General features: G+C 45.1%; 1 protein-coding gene across 2 annotated transcripts in view; it reads left to right on the forward strand.

Moving 5' to 3' along the window:
* The window catches only part of CAPZB (capping actin protein of muscle Z-line subunit beta), a 162,656-nt gene that overhangs the window by 109,792 nt on the left and 27,233 nt on the right, over positions 1-25,631 (forward strand). For both annotated transcript variants that reach the window (XM_043995416.1, XM_043995417.1), the window contains exon 4: positions 8,710-8,823. In XM_043995416.1, the coding sequence (XP_043851351.1) occupies positions 8,710-8,823 (114 nt within the window). The remainder of the gene's footprint in view (positions 1-8,709; positions 8,824-25,631) is intronic.

Raw genomic sequence — 25,631 nt, forward strand, 5'->3', positions numbered from 1 at the left:
CACCAAGTCAAGACCTCACCCTCCGATGTCATTGGTCCTCTTTGGAAGCAAGGACAAACAACAGCCCGACAGGGATGCCGTGAGGGAAGTGTTCTGTAAAACACAAAGTCCTTTGGAAAGGGGAGGTGTTGAGGCCGTGACATCCCTCTGTGGCTTCATGGCCTCCATGTCCCTGTCACAGAAAAATCAGTACCAGGAAGCTTGTGGCAGGTTCGGAGTCTTCCAGCAAGTTGAGGTCAAGAAATGATTTCCAGCTCATACCTAGTCATTGTTACTGTGTTTGGTTCCCATCCTCTGGAAAAGTGGGCAGTGGTTGGTCCTGGACTGGCAGGTATCAAAGAATTAAGACATGCACTCATTGAGTGAGGGGAGTGCCAGGAGCCAAACATGGCAGGATGCCAACTTTGGAGCTCCAAATGACCCAAGGTGGCAGGCTGCTTCCAGGGCCTGGACCTAGCTTTCTTGCTGTGGGAAATAAGCAGCCATGGCTGCTATCATGTGAGGATTTGAGCCTCTTCAGCCCCAAGAGTAATTCATCAAGGCAGTGTGGGCAGAATGCCTTCCCAGGCATGGCCTAAAGCGTAGAAAGGGGAGAATGAAAGAATGACAGAAAGGAATAGCCAGACACATAGAGAACCATTGATTGTCTTAAATTTTTATTAATTTTTTGGTTACAAAAAAGTTCTAAACTGTCTCCCTCCATGCCTCATTATTAGAGACGGCCACCTTTTGACACAGATGTATAAATAAATGTAAAGCCATACTACGCATACTTCTGTTTACCAGCTCTTTCTCTGGAGGTGTAAGGCATCTTCCTTCAAAGGTCCTTGTGGTTGACTTGAGTATTTGTAAGACTCAGAATAAATTAGTTGTCCACAGCTGTTCTTCAAACAATGTTACTGTTACTCTATACAATGTTCTCTTGGTCTTGCTCATTTCACTCTACATTATTTCATGCAGGTCTTCACATGTTTTTCTAAAATCAACCAGCTGATCATTTCTTTCAGCACAATAGTATTCCATCACAATCACATGTTACAGCTTGTTTAGCAACTCCTCAATTCCACAGTTGAAGGACATGAACCATTGACTTGGGGAGGGTAATGAGGGTTAAGTGACTTGCCCAGGGTCACACAGCTAGTTAAGTGTCAAGTGTCTTAGGCCAGATTTGAACTCAGGTACTCCTGAATCCAGGGCTGGTGCTTTAGCCACTATGCCACCTAGCTGACCCCACCATTGACTTTTTTTTTTTGGTTTTGTTTTGTTTTGTTGGGTTTTTTTAGTGAGGCAGTTAAGTGTCTGAGGCTGGATTTGAACTCAGGTACTCCTGACTCCAGGGCCGGTGCTCTATCCACTGAGCCACCTAGCGGCCCCGCCACCATTGACTTTTAAAAGTAAAAAAGACTTTAGAGATTGTCTAACAGTCAAAAGAATCTAGTGCCGTCACTGGTGTGCTATATGACTGTAAATATCCTTCTCTTTCCTGGCTTTCAGTTTCTTCATCTGCCAAAAGATAAGGATTAGATTGGATGCTAAAGACCCTCCAGCTCTGACATCCTGTATTCTAAGGCCCCTCCCAGCCCTGACATTCTCTGATCTGAGTGGCCTCCCAGCTCTAACCGCCCATCTTAGACTACCCAGCATTTGGTGAATTCTACCCTCCTTAGGTTTCCTCTGAGCTGGAATTTGATTTTCTGAGCTATCCTTCTTCTTTTCATGCTATAGGCCCCATGCTCTGGGAGCCTTTTGAGGATCCCCCTGAAAGGGCAACACCATGGACCCTTGAGGTGACACAGTCCATGTTTTCTTAAGCCGTCTGATCTCAAGGAGGAGACAAAGGGCATCTGGGCCTTTGTTGAGAGGGATTTGAGCCCAAGCAGTGTCCCGTCATTCACTGTACCTGTTTGACCCTTCCAGCATCAGTCTTTTTCTTGAAAGACTTCCCTCTTTTCTTTCTTTTGCCCTCTTCTTCTCACTTTTTTATTTTTTAACTTTTTTAGACATGAAAATTCCAGCTTGATATAAGGTAGCTTTGAACAGTAGCATCCTGTGGTGGAACCATTACATTTTACAGAGACAATGTCACACCTCCCTTGCTGACTTGGAGCAGCTATCTGTATGCACAGTATCAGAATGTCTAGATCTAGAGGGGACAATCCAGCACCATCCCTTTATTTCTTTTGTTTTGGTTTGTTTTGGGTTTTTTGGTGAGGTAATTGGGGTTAAGTGACTTGCCCAGGGTCACACAGCTAGTAAGTGTTAAGTGTCTAAGGCCAGATTTGAACTCAGGTCTTCCTGAATCCAGGGCTGGTGCTTTATTCACTGTACCACCTGGCTGCCCCACCAGCCCTTTATTTTTACAATTTGAAACTGAGACCCCAAGTGGGGAAATGAATTACTCACAGCCACACATCTTCTAAGTGTCAAAGCTGGAGTTTAAACCCAGGTCTCCTTCCCAGTTTGAGGACTCTTGTACCATGGCATATCTGGGTGCTCAGCTCTTGGGGGGCGGGGGGGAATCAACATGGCAAGGCAGAGAACAATATCTTTTTCTTCTACAGCTAGGTGGCGCAGTGGATAAAGCTTTGGCCCTGGAGTCAGGAGGACCTGAGTTCAAATCTGGCCTCAGACACTTGACACTTACTAGCTGTGTGACCCTGGGCAAGTCACTTAACCCTCATTGCCCTGTCTCTCTCCCCCCCCCCCCCCAAATAAAAGAACTATCCAGAAACAGGAGTTGCCTTGGAGGAGTGTTGTGAGCTCAGCATCACCTAAAGTCATGGGATTATAGATGTTGACATAATAAATACTCTTGGATATCATTTAGTCCGTTGTGCTCCTTTGCTATTTCATGAAACAGTCCCAGAGATTGACATGCTTCTGGTCATGCAGCAAATGAGTGACAGGGCTAGACCTTGAGCCTCCATCCTCCCAATCCCAAACCCAGCAATCCTGCCACCACCACCACTCCCCCCCCCCCCTGCCAGGAGGCCAGCCGGCAGAGAGAGCAGAGGCATCCTGGGGGCAAGCACCTCTGGGCTGATGAGATGACCCCTGACATCCCTGCTAGCTCCGAGGTTCCCTGATTTATTTATTCATTCATTCATTTATTTTGATGAAAGACTTCAAGGCCTTTTGACTTTCTCCACACATCTCCATCCTTACTAACCGTGTTTGATAGTTTGCCTAAATGGAATCCTTATGGAGTGGCTGTTGCCAACAACACTGTGTGAGACCTGTTAGCTGAAACAAAAAGCATTCTCGAGGAGGGCAATGAAAAGCCTGCTTTTTGAAATGGAAGCGCTCTTGTCCGTCTGTCTTGTTTCAGGCAGCCTCCGTTGGAGCTCTGAAATGTGTGCAGAGCCTCTGCCACTCAGAACATCTGGGGGAGTGTTAAGGTTTTTTTTCCAGCTACAATTATGCCTGGCTCCAGGACTACAGACTTGAAACGTCCTGGTCTCAGAGCCAGCAGAATGGAAGTTCTGGCTTCTTAAAAATTCCAGACCCACCATCTGCAAAAGAGATCGGATCAGCTCCGTCTCCTTGAAACTCCTTTCAACAAGCCTCACTCAGTTTATGTGCCTGCCTTAGAATCGGAAGAGAGCACGGAGGAGGGCTATTGGCTAGAACACTGTGCTGCCAATCGGGAGAAGCCAGTCAGGGTCTGGCCCTGTCTCTTTCTGGGTGTTTGACCCTGAGTCAATTATTTAGAGTACCCAGCCTGGTGTCAGGAAGCCACGAGTTCAAATCTAGTGGGTGTGACCCTGGGCAAGTCACTTATCCTCTGTCTCCCTTAGTTTCCCCATTTGTAAGATGGGGCTAATAACAGCACCTGCCTCCCAAGACTGTTGTAAGGATCCAATGAGATAAGATTTGTTAACCACTTTGCTATGAAGATACTGGCTAATATTATAAGTATATCTAGTGGGTGGGGGGTGGGAATAGAGAAGGAAGAGAAGTTGGAACACAGTTTTTTTTTTTTCATTGATGTTAAAATTTGTTTTTACATATATTTTAGAAAATAAAATTCTATTAAAAAATTATATCAGAGTGGTGGACAAAAGTCTTTTTTGATCTTAAGATTAAATTCCTTTCCAAGTCTAACATTTTGTGTGCCAACATTTACAGTGAAAAGGACCTTATGAATCTCCCGCTCCATATCCTGCCACTCAAAGAGAAAATAGACAGGACTCAAGTGTACTGAGTTGCTTTTTGGGGTGCCATTCAACAGACATTTTTTAAGTGGCACCTAGATCCTAGAAATATTAAGATGACGTTTGTGTGTCTGCTCAGGATAGAGTTCACAAAGGATGTATCTGGAAGAGTAACAAGTGGTATAGCAGACCCATCTTTAGAGAGGGAAGATGATTTTGGTTCAGGCATAGACACAGAACTTTTGGACACCCATCCCCCAACCTTCTAGTCTTTTCCTCTCATTTTAGAGAGGCACCTGACCTAGCAGATGGAGTTCTGGGCCTAGAGTCAGGAAGACCCAAGTTCAGATTCTATGTTAGACATTAGGTCTGTGACCCTGGACAAATCGCCTAATCTTTCTCTGCTTCAGTTTCGTCATCTATAAAATAGACATTAGAATATAGTACCTCCTTTCCAGGCCTGTTGTGAGGCTCAAATGAGATAAGATTTGGAAAGTAGCATCTTGTTTTATCGAATAAAAGGCCCAGAGAAGTTCCTCAACTTGCCTGCAGTCACACTGCTCATTATTTCCAGAGATGGGCTGCTTTCTCCATACACTCCTCTGTACCCCTTGCTTGCTCAAATGTGGGTCATTGTTGGGACAACCTCTCCTGCTGCTGTTTCTCTTCTGAAATTTGGGGAAAGGAGATGATCTTTTTGGTTTGTTGTTTAACTATTGCTCAGCAGCGGAAACATTTGCCCTCTCGATCTCAGCTTCATTATAAGGGTTACTAACATCAAATTCCAGGCTGTCTCCCGAGGGCTTCCAGTGGGACATGAGGATTGTCTCTTCCTTTCCTTCCTTTTTCTCCATCTCAATCCCCACTGTGAACATCTGCCTTTGATGCTCTTTAGAATTAATTGCACTCAATAGAGCACCAGCCATGGATTCAGGAGGACCTGAGTTCAAATCCAGCCTCAGACACTTAACACTTACTAGCTGTGTGACCCTGGGCAAGTCACTTAACCCCAGTTGCCCGGCCCCCCAAAATTAATTGCACTCGTGTCGGTTTGCTCTGTTCTCTATTCTCTACCGTGCTCTGTCATCTTGTTAATGTTTGGGCTGGTACAGTTGAGCAGAATTTCGGCAATAAATTCCTATTTCTGTAATGCTTTAAGTCTTTTAAAGCATTTTCTTCACAACGCCTGGTGGAGGGCGGGCTGTGTAAAGTATTACAATTTCCACTTTACAGATCAGGAACTAGACCCCAAAAGGTGAGGATCACTCAGCTAGTAAATGTTCAAGCCAGAGCTCACCCTCAGGCCTTCTGATCTCAAGGTCTGTGGTCTCCCACTTTTATTTCTCTTTTCAGTGGTCCCCCTTTCACCTGTTCATCAATTTTCAGCATAAATTTTAGAGTTCCCAAACTCCATCCTAGCCCTCTCACACATAATGGGATCAGAGATGAATTCTTTATTATTTAATTACAGGAATCTTTTGTTATTTTATCTTTTCCAATGTCTAGCCCAGTGCTTAGTATGTAGTAGGTGCTTAATTCAGTGCTGAATGTATCTGAATCGAATCGATACCCTCAGATGACCATGTAGGAAGGCTAGAAGTTAGCTTAGCACCTGCCTTCCTGCCTGCCTTTCTGTGCTGTCCTCTGTAGCACTGTCCTGTGATTTCCTTGGTGTGCACCCTAACCACCAAGAGGGGTATAAAACCTATAGCTGGTTAGCCAAGGGGAATGTAGGGGGCCTCCCTTCTTATTCTTCTGTTATGCTTTGCTTTTTGCAAAATCTGAACCAGCCTTAGGGTATGTGGAAGAAAATGATGGCCTTGTAAGTAATAGGTTCCAAAGGGCCCAGCTGCTTTTGGTCAAGCTGTGGGGGCTGCCGCCCGAAGAGCCTTGCTCTCACCTGCTTAGATGCCAAATGTGGTTACTTCTCCCCGCCACCCCCCACCCTCTATCCTCCATTGCCAACAAATTCAGGGAGTGCTTGAAATCTAGCTTAGTTACCTTAATGCTTACAATTGGATATGAAAACGTGTTCATTGGCTTTCTGAACATTGGGGAGCCATTGGCTATTGGGGGAAATGTTCTTGTTCGTGGAGCACAATGGAAATTGACAGGTTCAAAGGACTAGATGCTGCTGCTGCTATTGTTCTTAGCAAACAGTCCTAAAGCAGAAACCCAGGGCATTTAGAAACCCAGCAAGTTGTTGGAAGCCTTGTTGTCCACAGGGGAAATAAGAGAATTCGTGTAGGTTTCATACCATGGAAATGCTAAGATTTTGCAACCTGAGGGAGGGAAATGGCTTTTTTCTTATATAGTCTCTCTACTGCCTTCTCTACCCTTATCCCCCCCCCACCCATTATTTTTTAATACTGTTCCCTTCTCTGAAAACCCAGCCCACTTATTCCCACCTGCAAGAATTAATGAGTAGGTCTCTAGCTTACAGTCCTCTTGCAACCCTTTCTCTGTGATTAAATGTTTTCCTGATGTGGCAAAATGCATTTAAAAGGAAAAAAAATATCTCCCAGCCAGTATTTGTGTTAAAGAGAAGCTGGTTCTCATTACTTAACAGATTTTATATGCCTGGCATTCTGAGGGCTGGGGGCCATTGCAATGGACAGGAAGAGCAGCTCCTAGTCATCTGGGACTATGTTGGTATATTTTCATCCCTCTAAGGTCCCTCTAAGCCTCAGTCAATAGACCGTGCATTGCTCTGGCCAGAGCAAAGTCATCTCATGATAGCCTTCTAGCGATCAGTTTTGCAGGGACATGGGCTAGGCTTTGGACAGTCCTTTTCTAGAATGTATTCAGAGCCTTTCCAGCCTAGGAGCATGTTGTCATGACTTTTGCTGACACCATAGACTTCAGAAATCCAGAGTCACCTCTCCACACCATGAAGAGGTCTTAATAGGCCTTAATAAATTAATTATGAGATGGTATGGATGATTGTAATAATGTCCGCTCTGAGGTCTCATTGTGGCTTGAAAGTGACCGTGGGTTCTCATTCCCATGCCAGGAGTGTGCAAGCTTCAACAGGTCTTATCACACTTGAAAGGCTTGAGCTGTGTACCTCTTCTGAGGTCCCCCTTACCTGAGTTGGGAGAGGTTCATCACTAGCCTGGCTATAGGACAATGGGGGGGGGGGGTTGACCATAGTAACTCCCTAAGCATGTGCATTAAAGTGTTAGACAGGATGCTGAGTCTGGAGCCAGGAAGACCTGAAATCGGATCCCAACCCCAACATGTAACTAGACATGTGACCCTGCACAGATCTCCTTTCCTCTCTGGATCTGTTTTCTCCTCTGCAAAATGAGGCTAATATGCCTGTTGTACCTACCTCATGAGATGATTGTGAAACTCAAACGAGCTAATGTCTAAAGAGCACTTCATAGACACTTTTCTTGACTGTTGCTCATTGTTTTTCATATTCGGGAAAATTTTTGATCTGCAGCAGGGAGGGATGGCAGCATTCCCACACTGATGAAGTTATGGATGGCTAAGGTAGTAATAGGGGGCAGCTAGGTGGTGCAGTGGATAAAGTGCTGGCCAGAGAGTCAGCAGGATTTGAGTTCAAATCAGTCCTCAGACACTTGTTAGCTGTGCGATCCTGGGCAAGTCACTTAACCCAGCCTGCCTCGCTTTTCCTTATCTGTAAAATGGGCTGGAGAAGGAAATACACACCACCCCAGTATCTTTGCCAAGAAAACCCCAAATGGGGTCATGAAGAGTTGGACACGAGTGAAAGGACTCAACAACAACAGCAGTAATAGGGTTGTTCAGACGTTGTTTAATCCTTTGCCTTGGGCCTCTCTACCTAAACTCCCCAATCTGTCTGTCTACTCCCCACCTAGGTCACCTAGCCATTAAAACGCTTCAAGCATATCTAGATGATGCATGAGGGAATTTGTATTACGTTACGTTACATTAACCCCAGCAGGGATACCTCATAGCGTACCAGACCCAATGCCTGCCTGACAAAGAGCCCCTCACCCACATCTCCGATCAGTGGCAGGTTCTTCTTTTTGCTGGAACATCTGCTGGAGGAAGGAACTGGTCCCCGAAGGCAGGCTTGGTTTTGAAGGGATCTCCTCCTTAGGGAGTCTGTCCTTACATGAAGCCGAGCTCTACATCTCTGTTACTTGTGCCCATTGTTGTTCTTGGTTCTTGCTGAGACCAAACAGGGTCAGTCCAATCCCTCTGCCAACATGACAGCACTTCAGATACTTTAATCCTCCTTCTCCCTTCCAAATGTCTTCTCCTGGTTAAGTCAATCCTCCATTCTTATAACCAGCCTTTGTATGGCCCATTCTCTTCCACTGTCACTAAATCAAGAGGAAAACTCCATAAACACTTGTTTCAAGTGTCTGGGTTGTGTAAATTATCTGAGAGCTTCCCCCAGAGTTATTTATTTGTTGCCACAGTCCCCACAGTTATTTAGCCATGAGTAATGGCGTGCTTCCTGGCATCATCAGCTTGAGGCTTGGCTCTTCTGTTCCAGGACTTTGTTTCCAGCAAAGACTGATTGATGAGCATTGTCCTTGTGTTCCTCTCCCTGCAGGTCACCTTGGAGCAACAGGTATGACCCTCCATTGGAAGATGGGGCCATGCCATCCGCTCGCCTGCGTAAGCTGGAGGTAGAAGCCAACAATGCCTTTGACCAGTACCGAGACCTGTGAGTTGGTTAGATCCTCCCAGAGCCGGGGCTTGGCACGTGGGTAAATCAGACATGGGAACGAGAATCCAGGCTGTCTCCTGCCAGTTTCCCTTAATCAATTTGATGTCTTTGAGACTGAATTGTAGGCATAAGAAATACCAGTATGGTACTGTAGCCGATTTAAAACAGCTCCTTGGGAGCAAGGCACTATATGCTCCTTGGGAGAAACTACCATATAAATCTAAGACTCTATTAGTATTCATTCACTTAAGCTTTGTTATGATGTCCGGGGGGGGGGGGGGAAGTGTTGTGGGTGTCACTGACACTGTATTTGAACAAGACTTGCATAATGTGACCTCTCCCAGCCCCTTAATTGGGAGAATGATTTGACATGTGGGCCGCACTGGATTCTTTCTGGCCTCCACACCGGGAGCCCATAGAGGAGTCTTTGTATAGCACTGTATTTTCTTAGGACAGTCCTAGCTTCCTCCCTTCTCTTCTTTCCTCCATTCCTCCCTCCCTCCCTTCTTTTTTCCTTCTCTTCCTCTTTCCCTCCCTCCCTTTCTACCTCCCTTCTTCACTTCCTCCTTTTCTCCTTCTCTCATCCCTCTCCCATAGGACTGTAGCAAAATGAGCAAGAGCACAAAGAACTAGGGTAAAAAATCGTAACATCTTTTTTTCCCTAAAAGTCAAACTTACAGAAAACTAAACAGTCTAAAACTCATCCTTAGAAGTATCAGAAAAAGGACTGGAAGTGTTTGATGTCTGTCTCTCCATGCGTTGTACACATGGGTGTATGCAGCAACCCTCGTGCCCTGATTTGGCCATCAAACCCACTCCAGGCCCTGTTGACTCTCAGTAGACAAAGCTGCCTCTCAACAGTTGGTTCTGTTTGGCCTCAGAGGGCGGGAGAGGGGCTGGTGGTCTGTGACTTCCAATTCAAGGAAGAGACAGAATAACTATGAAGAGAAATCCCAGTGATGATCAATGCTTGAAAACGGGCCCCCTGGTGGTTCTTGAGGGAACCATAGGTTTCTATTTGAAAGGTTTCACAGGATTGTCGAAAACAGTTGAGGGTTAGAATAATGATTCAGAATCATTGTGAGAGGGGCAAAGTATGTTTAGGTAGGTGAGTATAATATATTTTAAGCAGAATTTCATCCAAAGGTGTTAACTCAGAATACAGTTTTAGCCTAGAAAGGGGCCTTCTTCCCAGAAGGCTGTCCAGAGGGTAATGACTTCTTGGGTTGGGGGGGGGGGGGGATTTATGACCATCCTCTAAGGCCTGGAGAAATTTTGATCCACACCCAAGGAGGCAGTGCCCTCACCAATGAAATCACAGTATTGAAAATGGACTTAAAAGAAGTGTCAGTTCAGTTATGAGAGGCAGACAATGTGGGTAGAGGCCTCGCCTCTGCCAGGATGAGAAGACCTGCATTCAGATCTTGCCTCTGCTATGCATTAACTATGGCATTTTTCCATACATACAATAACCATGACCCCACAAATCTTGTCTCCAAAACCAGCACCTTCAGCTCTTTGGAAAACAACTGTGTGCAGGATGGTTCCTTACATGACCATTTTGAATAATGGAGCCTCGCTGTCCTTTACTTTGTTGTTCTGCAATTTCAACAACTTGATCTTCTTGCACTCTATAACTTGGGAAAGAGCTTCCCAAAGAGTGGAGCTTCCTCAGCTGGATGTAGAAAATAAGTGTAAATGAAAAGACTAGGTCGAGAAGTCAAAATTCAGGCAATCCCAAGAATTTTCCCGCTTGTCTTGATTTCTCAAAGCACTGACTTGTCAGTCTTTGTATTTTGGTTGCCTGTTGCCTGTCAGGACTTTAAGAATAGCAGAACCCTCTACAGATGCATCTCTAATGGTGGGGTCTGACCCCCATGGAGAACATACTGTGGGGACACAGGGAAGTCTTCCGTGCAAATTAGCTTCTCTTAGGGCCAACTTTGCCTGCATTGCTGAGTCTATACATGACCAAGATTTTGTACCTTGCCTTTGGCTGGATTTACTGCCCAGTTCAGCAGGCGTTGCTTTGTACTTATACCACTTGCTACCTGTCCCATCCTCTGTAGCAGGGCATGGACTCAGAGCAGATCGGTGGCTGCTCCTGATGGATGAATATACATGACACCTCAGTGCATCCCATTAGATGATGAAGCATAAATCTAGTTCCAAAAGGGACCTTCGAATCCACTTTGTCCAACCTCCTCATTTTACCCATGAGGAAACCAAAGCCCAGAACAGTGAGTGGCTTGCCTAAGAGCATACAAGTAGTAAATCCTCGAGGTAAGATTTGAATCCTGGTCTGCTTACTCCAGAGCAAGCACTTTTCACACAGCAGACTCAAAATCAAATGTGCTTCCGGGAAACCAGAGAGAGTGTGGGAGCATTCACAGCCCAAGGAGCAGCTTTGCCACATTACGAAAATATTTCTTCCTTCAATGCAGAACACAGTGAGAGTCAGCTCATGCTACTCATTCAGTACAGTTCCTGCCCGTACCTTCTGCAGAATTTTTCTAGAGGATCCATCCAGTGTATTGGAGGCTGACCATCTATCCTGCACTCTCACATTGTAATCATCCTGTCTCCTCTTCTAGTTATCATAAGGTCCTTGGTCATGTGGGGTTTTTTTGTTTTTGTTTTTTTTTAGTGAGGCAATTGGGGTTAAGTGACTTGCCCAGGGACACACAGCTAGTAAGTGTTAAGTGTCTGAGGCTGGATTTGAACTTAGGTACTCCTGACTCCAGGGCCGATGCTCTATCCACTGCACCACCTAGCTGCCCCGGTCATGTGTTTTTTAAATGAAGTATTATTTTGATGCCATTTGTTTTTTACGCTGGTCTTTTCTTGTTTTATCATGCCCTTCCCACCCCTGGATCCTCCTTTGTAGGAAACTTGATGATGGTATCTTTTATGTCATTTCTCGTATGGAAGAAAGAGATGAGTCTAGCTTGTGGGGAAAAAAAGTGGACGAAAAATGGTTACTGCCCAGATCCTGCCATGCTGTCGGATGGGTGCTGCAATTGGGCAGTGAACTGGACCCAGAACTGAGATCAGTAAGGGAGTTGGGGGGTGGGGGCTCATTTGTGGAATTATGTAGTACATTCAGCTGATCCCATTATGTTCTGAGACACAGAAGCTTGTACTTTTTAATGACTATTTCTCATGTTCATATTAAATCTTTTTTTCCTTTTTCTTTTTTTATTAATTGGCATATTCACCTTCAAAGCTCTCATAAAAGACATAGTGTCACATGAGGAATTTGGGGGTTTTACACAATGGCTTGATAAGTAGTGAGAGGAGGGGGCAGCTAGGTGGCGCAGTGGATAAAGCACCGGCCCTGGAGTCAGGAGGACCTGAGTTCAAATCTGACCTCAGACACTTAACACTTACTAGCTGTGTGACCCTGGGCAAGTCACTTAACCCCAATTGCCTCACCCAAAAAAAAAAAAAGTGGTTTGGATAAATAGTGAGAGGAAGTCTTAAGTGTTGATCACTTAGGTTGAGCTGTAGAGAAAAATAGAGTCAACATATCAAACTAGTGACATACAATGGAAAGTGTAGGCAGTGAATTAGGGGACCTCAGTTTGAATTCCATGCTACTTACATGACTTTGGTCAAGTCATTTCCCTTCCTCTGAACTTAGTTTCTTTCATTTTTAAGATGAGATGTTTTGCCCTAATTCCTAAGAAGTCTTCCAGCTCACTAAGTCCTATGGTTCTCTAACTTGGGAAATCTAGGTTTCTCGCTACACAGTTGAACTCAGGGACTACAGAGGGCATAAGGATTGAAATGGGTTCTTTTTCTTTTGGTCCAGGGAAGTAGAAGAGCTTACTCCAGATTTGGGGTCTTTAACCTTTTGTTTGTCATGGACCTTTTGGGATGCCTGGTGATGTCCTTCTCAGAAGAATATTTTTTAAAATAATTGAAGGAAATGTTAAATTTCACTTAGAGATTAGTAATGTTAAACATGTATTATTTTTCATCATCCAAGTTCCTGGACCCCCCTGAAATCTTTCAGTAGCTCTAAGAACCCCTGCTGTGCCAGTGGGTAGGTGGAGAATTCGTTGGCAGCACTAGCTGTCTCCTAGGAAGACAGCCCCATCAGGATACATGGTGATGCTCTAGAAAGGGGTCAGCAAACTCTGGCCCAAATCCACCCCAGCCATTTAGAAAAGAAAGCAGCCAACCCACCCAGGTGGCCACTGAAGGTCAGAAGTCTTCATAGTAAAGTAAAATGAAAATGTTGAACTTGATTTTTCTTCCTGGTAGTGTTCCTAGCATTCATTTTGACAAAAAACAAAGCAAAACCATTTAGCAAAGACTACGTTGTTTGTTTGTGGGGGCATCCTGTACCTTGCCACCTTTCTCGTGTCTATGGCTTTTAGGGAAGCCAGCCTTTCACACGGCAACTTTGCTAGCATTCCTGGACAAGATAAGGGGTTGGGAGGACAGGCCTCAATTGGGGTTCAGGCCTGCTGGTCAGACCTCCCTGTTCTGGCTAGAAGGAGAGAGACAGACAGACAGACAGACAGACAGACACACACACACACACACACACACACACACACACACGGAGACTTCTCCCATCGTGAGTAGAGAAGGGACAGGAATGCTGTTGTATTACAGGAAGATATATCCTGGCCAGGAGAGTTTGGGAAAATGAATAGTTTGTCTCCTTAGGAAGAGGTTGTTTATCTTCCTGCAGGACAGAAACTGGAAGAAACACATGAGTAGAAGAATCATTACAGCCATTGAACCTTTTTCAAATTCTCTGTGGTCCCAAATTCTTAGAACTTCTGGTTATTCATAAGGTCCAGATTGAGTCTGAAGAATGACTGTCCCTTCCTTGCTACCTTCTCACCTTACAAAGGCAAGTCATTGAAAGAATATAAGGTAGTTGTTGTGGCTGTGCTTCCAGTGATAGGACTTAGAGGTGGAAGGAACCCAAGAGGTCACTTAGTATGATTTTTCATCCCTGATCCATACCCTGACATACTTCTCCCTGCAAACTGCCCATAGTTTCCCTTTTCTCATCCCCTTTTTTCTTCTGCTCTTCCATTCTCTTCTCTCCTTTCTCTTTCATGTCCTCCATTTCCTTTTCTTTCTTCCATCTTATTATCGTGTTTCTCCAAGACAAGGAAACTGATCTGTGATAAACTAGATCACAGGCTTTAAAACTGGAAGGGACCTTAGGGACAATCAAGTCAGTCCCTCACATATTACAAATGAAGTAACTGAGGCACACAGAGATGTGTCACTAACTTTATATCTAAAGCAGGATTTGAGGATGCCTCATCCTGACTCCACATCTGGTGCCTTCTCCATCTGAGCATCATCAAGCTCAGCCTCATCGAGTCCAAACCTCCTCCCCACCCCCTTCACTTTGCACACAAGGAAAACTCAAGCCCATGGAGGTGAAAAATGCCAATAATTCTGTCGGTGTGGTAAATAACAAAGCCAGCCTTTAAACCCAGTTCTTGTGGCGCCAATATTCCCAGATGGATTTAATCAAAGTGGATACTCCCTCCATGAGTGCCCTTGGAAGCTCATCTGTACCTTAGTAAAAGCCTTCTGGAGTTGCTTTGGCTAGAATCAATTCATCTCCTGGTGGCCAGACCTCTAGTGATGAATGAACCTCCCCACATTACGTGCGAGGCTAGTTTTTGGATAGCCAGACAATGTGTCTTATTTAGGCCAGGTGTGTCCAAGCCTTTCTAGCTGTGCTCTTCATGAGAAGCTGTGGTCCTCTCCATGCTGATGCCACAAATGAGTATCCAAGGGAGTCCCTGGTAAAGGAATGATTGTACAACATTCTTCTGATTTCTTTGGCAGCATGGCTGCTAAGGGTGCAAGAGGTTGGTGGTGAGGAGCCTCTTTCTTTGGGCTGAGGCAGGTTAGACGACATCTTTGTTTTGTTTTGAAAGGGCCAGCCAAGCGAAGCATCACCAAGAATGGGGATTTTGGGGGTAGGTTGGTTGGTTTTTTTATTTCACCCTCCAAAGTCCTTAGGAGAGGTTTGGAATAAATTTAAAAGAAGGTCCCTAGTGTCCCCTTTTCCTAGTCAGCTTTGGTTTTTGTAGCCTAATACACTCGGGCTTCTTGGTCATTTTCCTTCCACTGATCCTCATTAGCTCCCAGCCTTTGCTGCAGTCAGTCTCTCCTCTGGGAGACATTGCTCAATGAGTGGAGAGTGACTTCGAAGGGAAGCACAGCCCGCCTTTAGACTTGCTGCTCACTTCCAGAGAGCTGAAGTTGGTGGTCTCCTTGGTGGGAATCTTTTTTGCTGCAGGCATACAGCACCACCTTCCTTCTCAGCTGCAGTTCTCTCTTAGCATTTCCATTTTTGATCTCTGATTCTCTTTAAAGAACATTTGACTCTCCAGGGAGTCAGAATTCATGATCAGTGTGTGGAATTAATCGGCTCATGTGGGCAGTCATGGGGATGGACTGAAAAGCAGAACTTCCAGGCCTGCTTCCAGACTCACTGAACCTCAGAGATGACTCGGACTTTAGAGATTTCCCATTCCTTGAGGGTCCAGCATGCAGCGCATGCGCCTGATGCAGCCCACCTGCCCTAGTACCTTTGTATAAGTGATGGGTGTGCCCTCCCTCTTTACCTCCACCTCTCAGCATCCATTATTTCCTTCGAGGTTCCAACTCTAATCTGCTCTTTCCTAATCGCTTGATTAGAAAAATATACTTTGTGTTTGCTTTTTTTTTAATATGTATTTTGTATTTCCTAATCTGGATACATGTTTTTTTCTCCCCCTGTCCCCCAACCCAGTAGAATATAAACTCTTTGAGGTGAGGGGCTGTTGGGCAGTCGTGTATCCCTAGTACTTTCTACCAAGTAGATATTTAATGAATGCTTATCGAACAGAACTGAAGAAGGTGGGGTGTTGGTCTGAATGTCTTACTGAATGAGCTAGCACACATGAAGTATTACACCAGCAGAGCCTTTCTACCAGCCTGCTTAGACCTCTATGTAACCTTCTAGTACCAGGAGTTCAATTGGCAGGCTTATTATCATTGGACCCCTGTGCGTATGGATTTCAGTTCTGTGACCCCGTCGTTTTTTTAAAACCTGGATACATCCTAAAATAGGCCCCTCATTTTACAGTTGGGAAAACTGAGGTCCAGAAGGGCAGAGTGATTTGACCAAGGACAGGTGGCTCGTAAATGAGTCCTTGTCACCAAAGATATTGGAGGAAGAGTCTCAGTGGCCTCTCCTCAGGCTGTTCCAGGAATCACTGATCTCTGGGATAGCTTCCATTTCTTCTGGACTCTGTGTCTCCAGGGGCAGGGCCGGAGCTGTAGCCCTGCTCTCCTGATCATGCCAGGTTGGATGTGCTGTCTTGTCTTATGCATGGTATCAGGAGCAAATGCCATCCCTTCTCCTGACCTTTTTTACAAAACATTTCCTGATTGTGGATGCAAAGTGCTGGTGTCATGTTACAATTGCTCCTCCTCCACCAGGCCATGCAAAGGGTAGCAGGTTATGGGCGAGATGATGAGTTGGGTAATAAGTACTGTTGCCTTTGAACTCCCCCAGGCTGGGTTTGTATTATGTTCACCATGTCCCCCTTTAACAAAACAGACTAGCCTTTCTTGACTGCCTGTTCTGTCATCAGTAAAGGAAGAGAACCAAAGCATAGTAATGGTAACGCTCAGCCCCCACCAGCTCTGTTTTTATATGAAGTCATCCGTTTGCTAAAAATTCTTTGGAGATGACAGCTCCAGTGTTGGTCCTGGGAGTGGTTAATATCGACTTTGACCATCCTGAATTTCATCGCTCTCATGCCCTTTTATCTGTATGTTGCTTTCATTCCCTCCCACCCCAACTTTCTGTCCTAAGATTTTTCCTTCCTAATTCACCTGAGCATTTAGGTCAATGTCATTAGAACTTAGTCCCTGGGAGAGAAGAAGAAAGATGGCCCAAGAAAGGAAAAACCCATGCGTGGCCAGATGAGCATTCTTCCTCTCCAAGTGTGACTCTCTGGATTATGAGCATGGATCGCTCTGCTTTCTAAAACCCTAGCCCTAACAGCCCATCCATTGAAAACCACCTCTGTTGTCTATAGAAGCAATCCATTGTGTAGGAAAGATTCAGACCCGCCTGGGCTGATTTTCTGTGAACATTTGCTTTCCAAGCCCCCCCCCACTTGACCCATTGAACCTCAAGCTCTACTAGCCTGTCTTAGGTTCCCAGAGAGAACAGAAAACCTCCATTGTGGGCTTCACTTTGGGATCTCACAGCTGCTTCTCTTAACCCTGGTTCCGCCTGAGGCCAGATGTTCTGACTGAATGGGTTGGCATAGCTTTCTTCCAAAGATGATTACTCCCATCTGCACCCTGTGTGCTGCGATCCTTGGCTCTTAACTCCAAGCAGATAATACCTTCAAACATGCGGTTGCAATTTATTGGCCTTATAAGTTAATTTTAGTGGGTGTGCAATTGATTGAAATCAAAGCTTAATGAAGGCCAGAATCTGGGGGTTGGGGAAGCAGGGTGGGGAATGATATTTTGTTTTCTTCATTGCTCCAGGTCTGAGATAATCTTCAAAGGTTTTAATTAGCTTTTCTAATCAACCCTTCTGGGGGGGGGGGGGAAGAGGTTTGCAGAGTAAAGGCTGGACTCCCTCTGGCAGTCCCAAAACCAGAAATGGAGAAATTGTAAAATGTTCTGAGCTTCAGTTAGACCTTCCACGCACCCAGTGCTTGCCTTCCCCTAGTTTGGGGCCATTTTGGCACCTTGGGGGCTCCCTTCTCTCCCCACTTCTCTTTTACTTGCATTCTGGAATCAGGTTGAAGTTGTCTGGGGGTGTTCCTCATCTATATAAGGACAGAATACAGAGGCCCCACTAGGGGCAGCCCTGCCCTTCCTTGAAGATACAAGAATTCAGGGAAAAGATAAAGCATTCTCTCCCATCCCCCCCCCCTTTTCAAAATAGGGCTGCTGTTAAGTCAAAGTTAAATACATCACATTTTTTTCTTTGGCTTGATTCAAGATTTAATTAACTCTAGGTGGATATGCTTATCAAATGGGAGCAAGTTACTAACATACTGAATAATAGTCAAGATCTGAACAGGCTAAAATACTTGTCTGAATCTAGTACAATGAAATTAAACAGGAATAATAATACTAATGACATTTAGGTAGTACTTTAAAGTTTGCAGAGTTCTTCACAAAGAGCTAGGTGCTGTTATTAACCCCCCCCCAATTTTACAGATTAGGAAACTGAGGCAGATAAGTACCCGCCGTCTGAAGCAGGATTTGAATTCAGGACTCCAGGCCCAGTGTTCCCATCCACTATGTCATAAGCTATGAATTTAAATTCTGTGCTTAAGCTCCAAATCGACTTCACAAATAGAAAAGGGACGAGTCAGAGCCAGACAGCTGTCTGTCTGAAAAGGGCCGAGGTTTGACTTGTGTTGTGAACTCTGAGGGAGCCAGAGGTGGGAGGGGAGGCCCCCAGGCTAATACAATCTCAGACCACATTAAAGAAGCATCGTGAGTGTCCTGGACCAGAGAGGCCACAGTCCTGCTGTTCTCTGGGCTGGGAAGACCACAGGAGTAGAGCTGCCTTCAGTCTAGAGCACTACATTGTGGGAAGGTCATCGATGAGGTGGAGAGAGGCCGGGAGCAGGGGACATGACTGGGAGAAGGTAGAGTTTTTGTCTCCAAGAGGCATCATTTGGAAGGAGGATTTAGATAGATTAGTTCTGCCTGGACTCAGGACAGAGTGAGAGAGAATGACTGGTTTCTAGAGGTGGCCTCAAGCTCGCTATAAGGAGAACTTTGTAACTGCTGCAAGGATCCAGGAGTGAAGAGTCTGCTTTAGGTGCCTGTGTGGCCTGTTCCTCCTTACTCAGGGCCTTCCAGTAGAGCTTGGGCATGTTGTAGAGAGGATGCTTTTTCAGGAAGAGCTTGGCCTGGACGGCCTCTGGGGTCTGCACCACCTCCCTCCCAGGTTTGTTATGAGGATCCAGGGAGAGAATGGGAGCTTTCAAGGTGATCTGCCACTTCCCAGCTCCTCTCCCAGCCCATACCTCCCCTTCTGACTCCTTTAGACCCCCATGACCAATAGGACCAGCTGATGCCCAAACACGAGGCCCAGCTGTGTGGGTTTTCACATTAAAGATGAGCCACAGTGCAGGGGCATTTCTGGAGAGAAGGGCAGCAGTTGGCTGTGTAACAGGAGAGGAGTGTGGGGGAAATGCCGTTTGGAGATCCATAAAAAGCTTGTGAACCTCTTGTTCATGTGTGATGATCACACTAATGGTCTATCCTGCCCATTAGTGTCTGGCAGACATTCATGACTTAAATTACTTAAGCAAGGCATCCTGCTAGCTGTGTAGATGAAAATGGAAGCACAGGCCCTGCCCTCAAGGAGCTTACGCTCCCCCAAGGGGATTACAATATGCAAATCATCGAATGAAAACAACCAGATTTGGAAATGCTGTCAGCAGGGGAGTCTGGGAATGAATCCTGAAGGTGTATGTTACAGGGTGTGGTACATCATTAACAAGGTGTATTACAAGGGGGACTGCCTTGTGTAATAGAAAGGGCCCTGGTCTCCTAAGGGTTTGATCAGACCTAGAATCAGGTGTTTGGGATCTCTGGGATCAGTTTCTTCTGTAAAATGGAATTAATAATGCCTCTCCAGCCTACCACAGAGAGCTGTGAGGAGCATTTGAGAAATAGTGTGTGAAAACAGTTCAAAGACTATGAAACTCTTACCATAAATTCAAGGTGTTTGAGGCTTTCTGGGCTGAGTGAGACTTGGTGAGCTCCATGAATTAGTCCATCCCCCTCCTCCAGCTTCAGGCTGTTCCATACTTTGTCCTTACAAGGGAGATTTCCTTTTCCCCTGATTCTGGAGACCTCCAGGGAAGGCAGTTCCTCGACTTCCATTCTCCATCTGCTCAGAGAACAGCTTGGTTTATAAGGTAGGCTCTGGGATCCAGCTTGTCAGAAGTATAATTAGTATTTTGGTTTTGACATCTATTATTTGTCTTCTCAGCCATGCGGAAAGACAGCCTCAGAGAACCCGCAGTGCCTGCTGTGGGGCTTCCCAGCTTTCGAAGCCATCAGGCAGCCATGGCCTTATAGGAGTACCTCAGCACTGGGGTGGAAACCGAGTTTGGCAGGGAAGAGAGCTGACGGAGAGGCGAGGCCGGGCAGGGCAGGAGGGGCAGGTCTCTCCTGCTTTGGAGGGACTTGAATCTGAGTCAGTTTGTGGTGGTCCTTTCACAGCTTTGGGCATATGGGGAAAAGGAGTGGGCCCCAGGTCCGTGAGAATGCTCGTCCTTGTGACTTGCTAATGCTGGCCTCACTAGTTCAGTTTCTGGAATGCCTTTCCCTCTTCTGCTACCCCTGAGAGATCACCCCAGGCAGATTCTGCACATGGTGATTTTTGAGAATCTCAACTCCTACATGACCCTAGCAATAGTCCCCCAACTGGGCACTCCACCTCTACCCTAATGAAGGCTGCCTTTCCTCTGATTGCCTTCTGCTAGAAAGGTTGCTGGTGGGGGGAATAGGAAGGTGGTGAAAAGAAGCCCATTGACTTTGATATAACCTTCCCCCTGACCACTGCATGATGAAGGGGGACCCTCTTTTAGAAATTCCTGAGTTCCTAAAACCAAACAACCAACAGACATGCTTTGGGCCATGGCCAGGAGAATAAGTCTAACTCTGACTGGGGTGAAGGGATTTCTCCCTTTTTGGTAGTTGGAGTAACGCCTGCCTCCTTTTCTCCTGTGCTGAGAGCCCTGGGGCACTTGGCACAAAATGGTTTCCTGTGAGCCTCTTTGCTAACGTATTAGTGAAGTCCCTGCTAGAGCCTGGTCTGGGGAGAGAGAGCCTGTGACACGTAAGGCTCTACCATCCTGCCACCAGCAACATTCATTCACTCACTCACTCAATCACTATTCTCTGGGGCCCCTTCAGATCCAGCGTCTGAAAGGGTTTGATTTCTTTCTTTCTCCCTTCCCTTTTTCAAAGGGCACTTTGGAGGTTGCATCAAGAGCGCAGGGGCAGGGAGGCCTCAGTCTGACTTCTTGATCTGCCACTGACTTAGCACCTAGCCTTGGCCAGACCCTTAATTTCTTGGGCTTTCCATTTTCTGGGCTTGAAAAATGAAGGGATTTATATCAGATTGCTTGCTGTCTTGGGGAGGGGGGAGGGAAGGGAGGGAGAAAGAAATCTTACAAAAACAAATGTTGGAAACTATCTACATGTAACTGAAAAATAATAAAATACTTTTATGATTTAAAAAAAAAAAGAAAATGAAGGGTTTGAACCAAAACTTGAAGATTCCTTCTATCTCTCTCTCTCTCTCTCTCTCTCTCTCTCTCTGTCCCCCCCCTCCCCCAACTTACCTGAGTTTTTGGTCCCCATACACAATGTTGCTTTCTCTGTGTATGGTCACTGAAATTAGACAGCATCCAAGCTGCATGGTTCCTTGGAACAAAGAATGTTAAAATTGACAGTGTTGGAGCTGGCTGGAGCCTAAGCATAGAATGAATGCTCAGGAACAGCGTGTGACCACAGGCAAGTCTCTTAACCTCTCTGATCCTCAGTGCCCTCATCTGTATGATGGGGATGGTGATCCCTGGGGAGCCTGTTTCCCAGCACTAGAGTGAAGCTCAGAGGAGAGAATACATGTGCAGTCCTTTACAAATGGGCTTTTGATAGCACTTTAGAGTTTGCCAAATGCTTTGCATGCATTCGCTCATTTGCTTCACAAAAGCCCTGGAAGGTTGGAGCTATAATTATCCCCACTTTACAGTTAAAGAAACTGAAGCCAAGAGAGGCAAGTGACTTGCTCAGTCACAGAGCTCATTTATGTCCGGGGCAGGACTCGGACTCCCAGCACTTGGTCTCCTTTGCTACCAGCTGTCTCCCATAAAGCCTGGCTTTTAATAAATGCTAGTGGAATTGAACTAAATGTTAGAACTATTTCTGATGCGACCAACTCATTTTGCAAGTTGGGAAACTGAGGCCAAGAACAGTTAAATGACCTGCCGGAAATCACATGAAATGGCTGAGCTTTCCTAAAGTGACCTTAGCTGAGCTAAAATGGGAAAATGGTGTATTTCTCCAGACGGGTAGCACAGGTTAGCTGTCACCAAGAACAGGGACATATCCCAAGCCCCTTACCTCCAGAAAGCAGAGCTTGTTTGCCAAAGATCGCTGCCTGTTGCAGAGAGAGAGTTATTTCTCTTGAAGAAAAAATAAAAGCCGTGCAAAGATTGCTGTAAAGTTCTGCAGCCGCAGTCCAGATGTGTCCTTGTAAAGTATGGCTGGCATTGCCGTTGCACATGCCTAAGTGTATTGGTATGTTTGCTCAGGGGCAGGGCTGTTGCACCTGTGTGTACTACTGGGAAAGGGTTCTGTAAAATACCTGTCTCAAGTCCACAGGCAGACTCCGGGGCAGGGTCAGTAAACTCGGGCTGAATATACAAACACTCCAACTGTGCTCTTTCGTGAGTTGTGCATGTGGTCCACCCACAGGGCAAGTTTGGGGCTTTCTCCATTTTCAGTGGTGCCAAGTTTATTTTCCATGATTGGCAGATGTTAAATCATGCTAGTGGAGGAAGTAGCATCTCAGATGTACGTGGCAGCCTTCCTTGAACAGTTTAGAATCCTATGTTGCTGCCATCTGGGCACCACATTTCAGGCGGATCATTGATAAGATGCTAACTCTTGTCCAGAGGAGGGTAGCCAGGATGGTTAGGCACTAGAAACCATCCCGTCCCGGGATCTTTTGAAAGAACTGACAGCATTTTATCTGAGGGAGAGAAGACTTATGTGGGACATGATCTAGAGCTATGGATTATTCTTTTTTGTCCCCAGAGGGCACAATTAGGGATTAGTAAGTGGGCTTTACAGGGAGGCACATTGTAGCTCAGTATAAGAAAGAACTCCCTTAATAGTGGGTGCTTCTGGTCATAGATGGCAGGTCAGCAAAAGCTGAATTGTCTCTACTTGTTGGGGATGCTAGAGGGAAAGTTAGTGCTTCAGGATCGGTTGGACGAGAGGACCACTGAGGTCCCTCCTAACCCAGTGATGAATTACTCTCCCTCTGCTCTCTATGCTGAATGGTACAGTGGAAAAATGGGGCTCATTTCTGCCCATGGCCCACTGTCAACAGTGATCATAGAAATGGGAAGGAGATTGTTAGTGGATTAGAATAGAATCCAGACTTCCTGCGGGACCAGCTGTTTGTTCTGATCCTAGTTCTGCTCTTTGGTTTTAACTTCTCAGTGTCCTCATTTCTAAAATGGTCCGACGTTCATCCAGCCATATTTAAGGCCTTGATATTTGATCTGACCACGTACCTCTTGCTGGTTCCCCACAATGGGCAAATGTCACTGCCCTACAGCTTGATACCCAATGAAAATGAACAGTAACTGCCCAGAGAAAACTGTCACCTTACCCATGTCTCTTGGCATGGAATTTTCAGGCTGAAAATAAACCTCATAGATCACCTTGTCAGTCAATCAACAAACATTTATTAAGAGTCCCATGGACATGGGGGCATCTAGGTAGCAGTAGATAAAGCACCAGCCCTGGATTCAGGAGGACCTGAGTTCAAATCTGGGCTCAGACACTTGATACTTACTAGCTGTGTGACCCTGGGCAAATCACTTAATCCTCGTTGCCCCACCAAAAAAAGGGGCGGGGGGGGGGGGAACCAAAGGGTTCCATGGACAGGCAGCGGGTTAAGTGCTGATGCTATAAAGAAAGGCAAAAACATTGGCCTGCTCTCACATTCACTGGCCAAATGGTCTTCCCCACCTTCCCCATCTTCCCTTCCACTGTAAAAGCCCTTTCATTCCTCTTTTATATGAAATGATTGATTCTACTCTACTTCTCCCTTTCCCTTTCTCCCAGTGATTCTTCTTTCTCACCCCTTTTATTTTTTTTAAGATTATCATCTTGTCATACCCATGCCCTCTATCTATATATACTCCTTTTAACTGCCCTGATAATGAAAAAGTTCTTAAGAGTAACAAGTATCATCTTCCCATGTAGGAATGTAAGCAGTTTAACCTTATGATTTCTCTTTCCTTTTTACCTTTTTATGCTTCTTTTGAGTCTTGTATCTGAAAATCAGATTTTCCATTCAGCTCTGTTCTTTTCATCAAAAATTCTTAAAAGTCCTCTATCTCATTAAAAATTCATTTTTTTCCTGAAAGATTATATTCCGTTTTGCTGGATAGGTGATTTTTTGGTTGTAATCCTAACCTCTTTGCCCTCCGGAATATCCTTTCAAGCCCTCCACTCCTATAATGCAGGAATTGCAGCATCTTGCGTTATTGTGACTGTGGCTTTACAATATTTGAATTGTTTCTTTCTGGCTGCTTGCAGTATTTTCTCCTTGACCTGGGAGCCCTGGAATTTGGCTATAATATTCCTGGAGGTTTTCATTTAGGGATCTCTTTCAGGAGGTAATTAGTGGATTCTTTGGATTTCCATTTTACCCTCTGGTTCTAAAATGTCAGCAGTTTTACATGATAATTTCTTGAAAGATGATGTCTGGGTTCCTCTTTTGATCATGGTTTTCAGGTAATCAAATAATTCTCAAATAATCTTTCCTTGATGTGTTTTCCAGGTCAGTTGTTTTGCCATTGAGATACTTCAGATTTTCTTCTATTTTTTTTCATTCTTTTAATTTTGTTTTATTGTTTTCTTGATGTCTTATAGAATCATTAGCTTCCAGTTGCCCAATTCTAATTTTTAAGGAATTATTTTCTTCAGTGAGCCTTTTTACTTCCTTTTCTATTTAGCTAATTCTACTTTTTAAGTAGAATTGGTGAAATTTTGGTGAATTTTTTTATATCTTTTTTCATTAGCCAATTCTGCTTTTTAAAATATTCTTTTCTTCAGTGGATTTTTGTGCCCCTTTTTACCAGTTGGCCTATTCTGGTTTTTAAGGTATTATTTTCTTCAGTATTTTTTAGTGTCTCCTTTACCATTCTTCAGTATTTATTAGTATCTCCGTTACCAAGCCGTTGACAGTATTTTCATAATTTTCTTGTATCATTCATTTCTTTTCCCAGTTTTTCCTTTACCTTTCTTATTTCATTTTTTAAATCCTTTTTGAGCTCTTCCAGGAATTCTTTTTTGGGGGCCTGAGACTAATTCTCATTTTTCTTTGAGGCTTTGGATATAACAATTTTGACTTTGGTACTTTCTTCTGAGTTTATGTTTTGATCTTCCTTTCACCATAGTAGTTTGCTCATTTTTCCAGCCTATTTTTTGACTTTCAACTTTATATATTAAAGTTGGGCTCTGTTCCCAGGGTGGAGGAGGGCCCTGTCCCATGCTTCAAGTTTTTTGTGCAGCTGTTTTCAGAGCTAGTTTTGGGAGTCTATAAGTTTTCAGTTCTTCCAAGGTGGTATGATTTAAGGAAAGGTGTATTTGCTATTCTCCTGGACTGTCCTCTGATCTGTGAGCTATCATAAATACTCTTTTATACCCTGTAACTAGAATCAGGGTTCCCCACTCCACTGTGGCTGCAAACTCTGGTGTGCTAGTGTTTCTCCTCACCCTGGGACCTGAGACCCAGGACTGTAATCTGGATCCAAATATGGGCAATGCAACAGAGTACTATACTCAGTGCCAGCAGAGGGACCCCTGTCATCTCCTTCTGAGCAGTTGTCCAACCCTTTATCATTTGTGGGCTGAATGTTCTGGAAGCCACCACTAATTGTTGCCCCCAAGGCCTATTGCTGGTTTTCCTGGGGTAAGGCCTGTACTCCCCTCTCACCTTGGTGTGACAGCCCTTTCCTGTC

This window comes from Dromiciops gliroides, chromosome 3 (assembly GCF_019393635.1).
Source record: "Dromiciops gliroides isolate mDroGli1 chromosome 3, mDroGli1.pri, whole genome shotgun sequence".
In the NCBI taxonomy this organism is placed as follows: domain Eukaryota; kingdom Metazoa; phylum Chordata; class Mammalia; order Microbiotheria; family Microbiotheriidae; genus Dromiciops; species Dromiciops gliroides.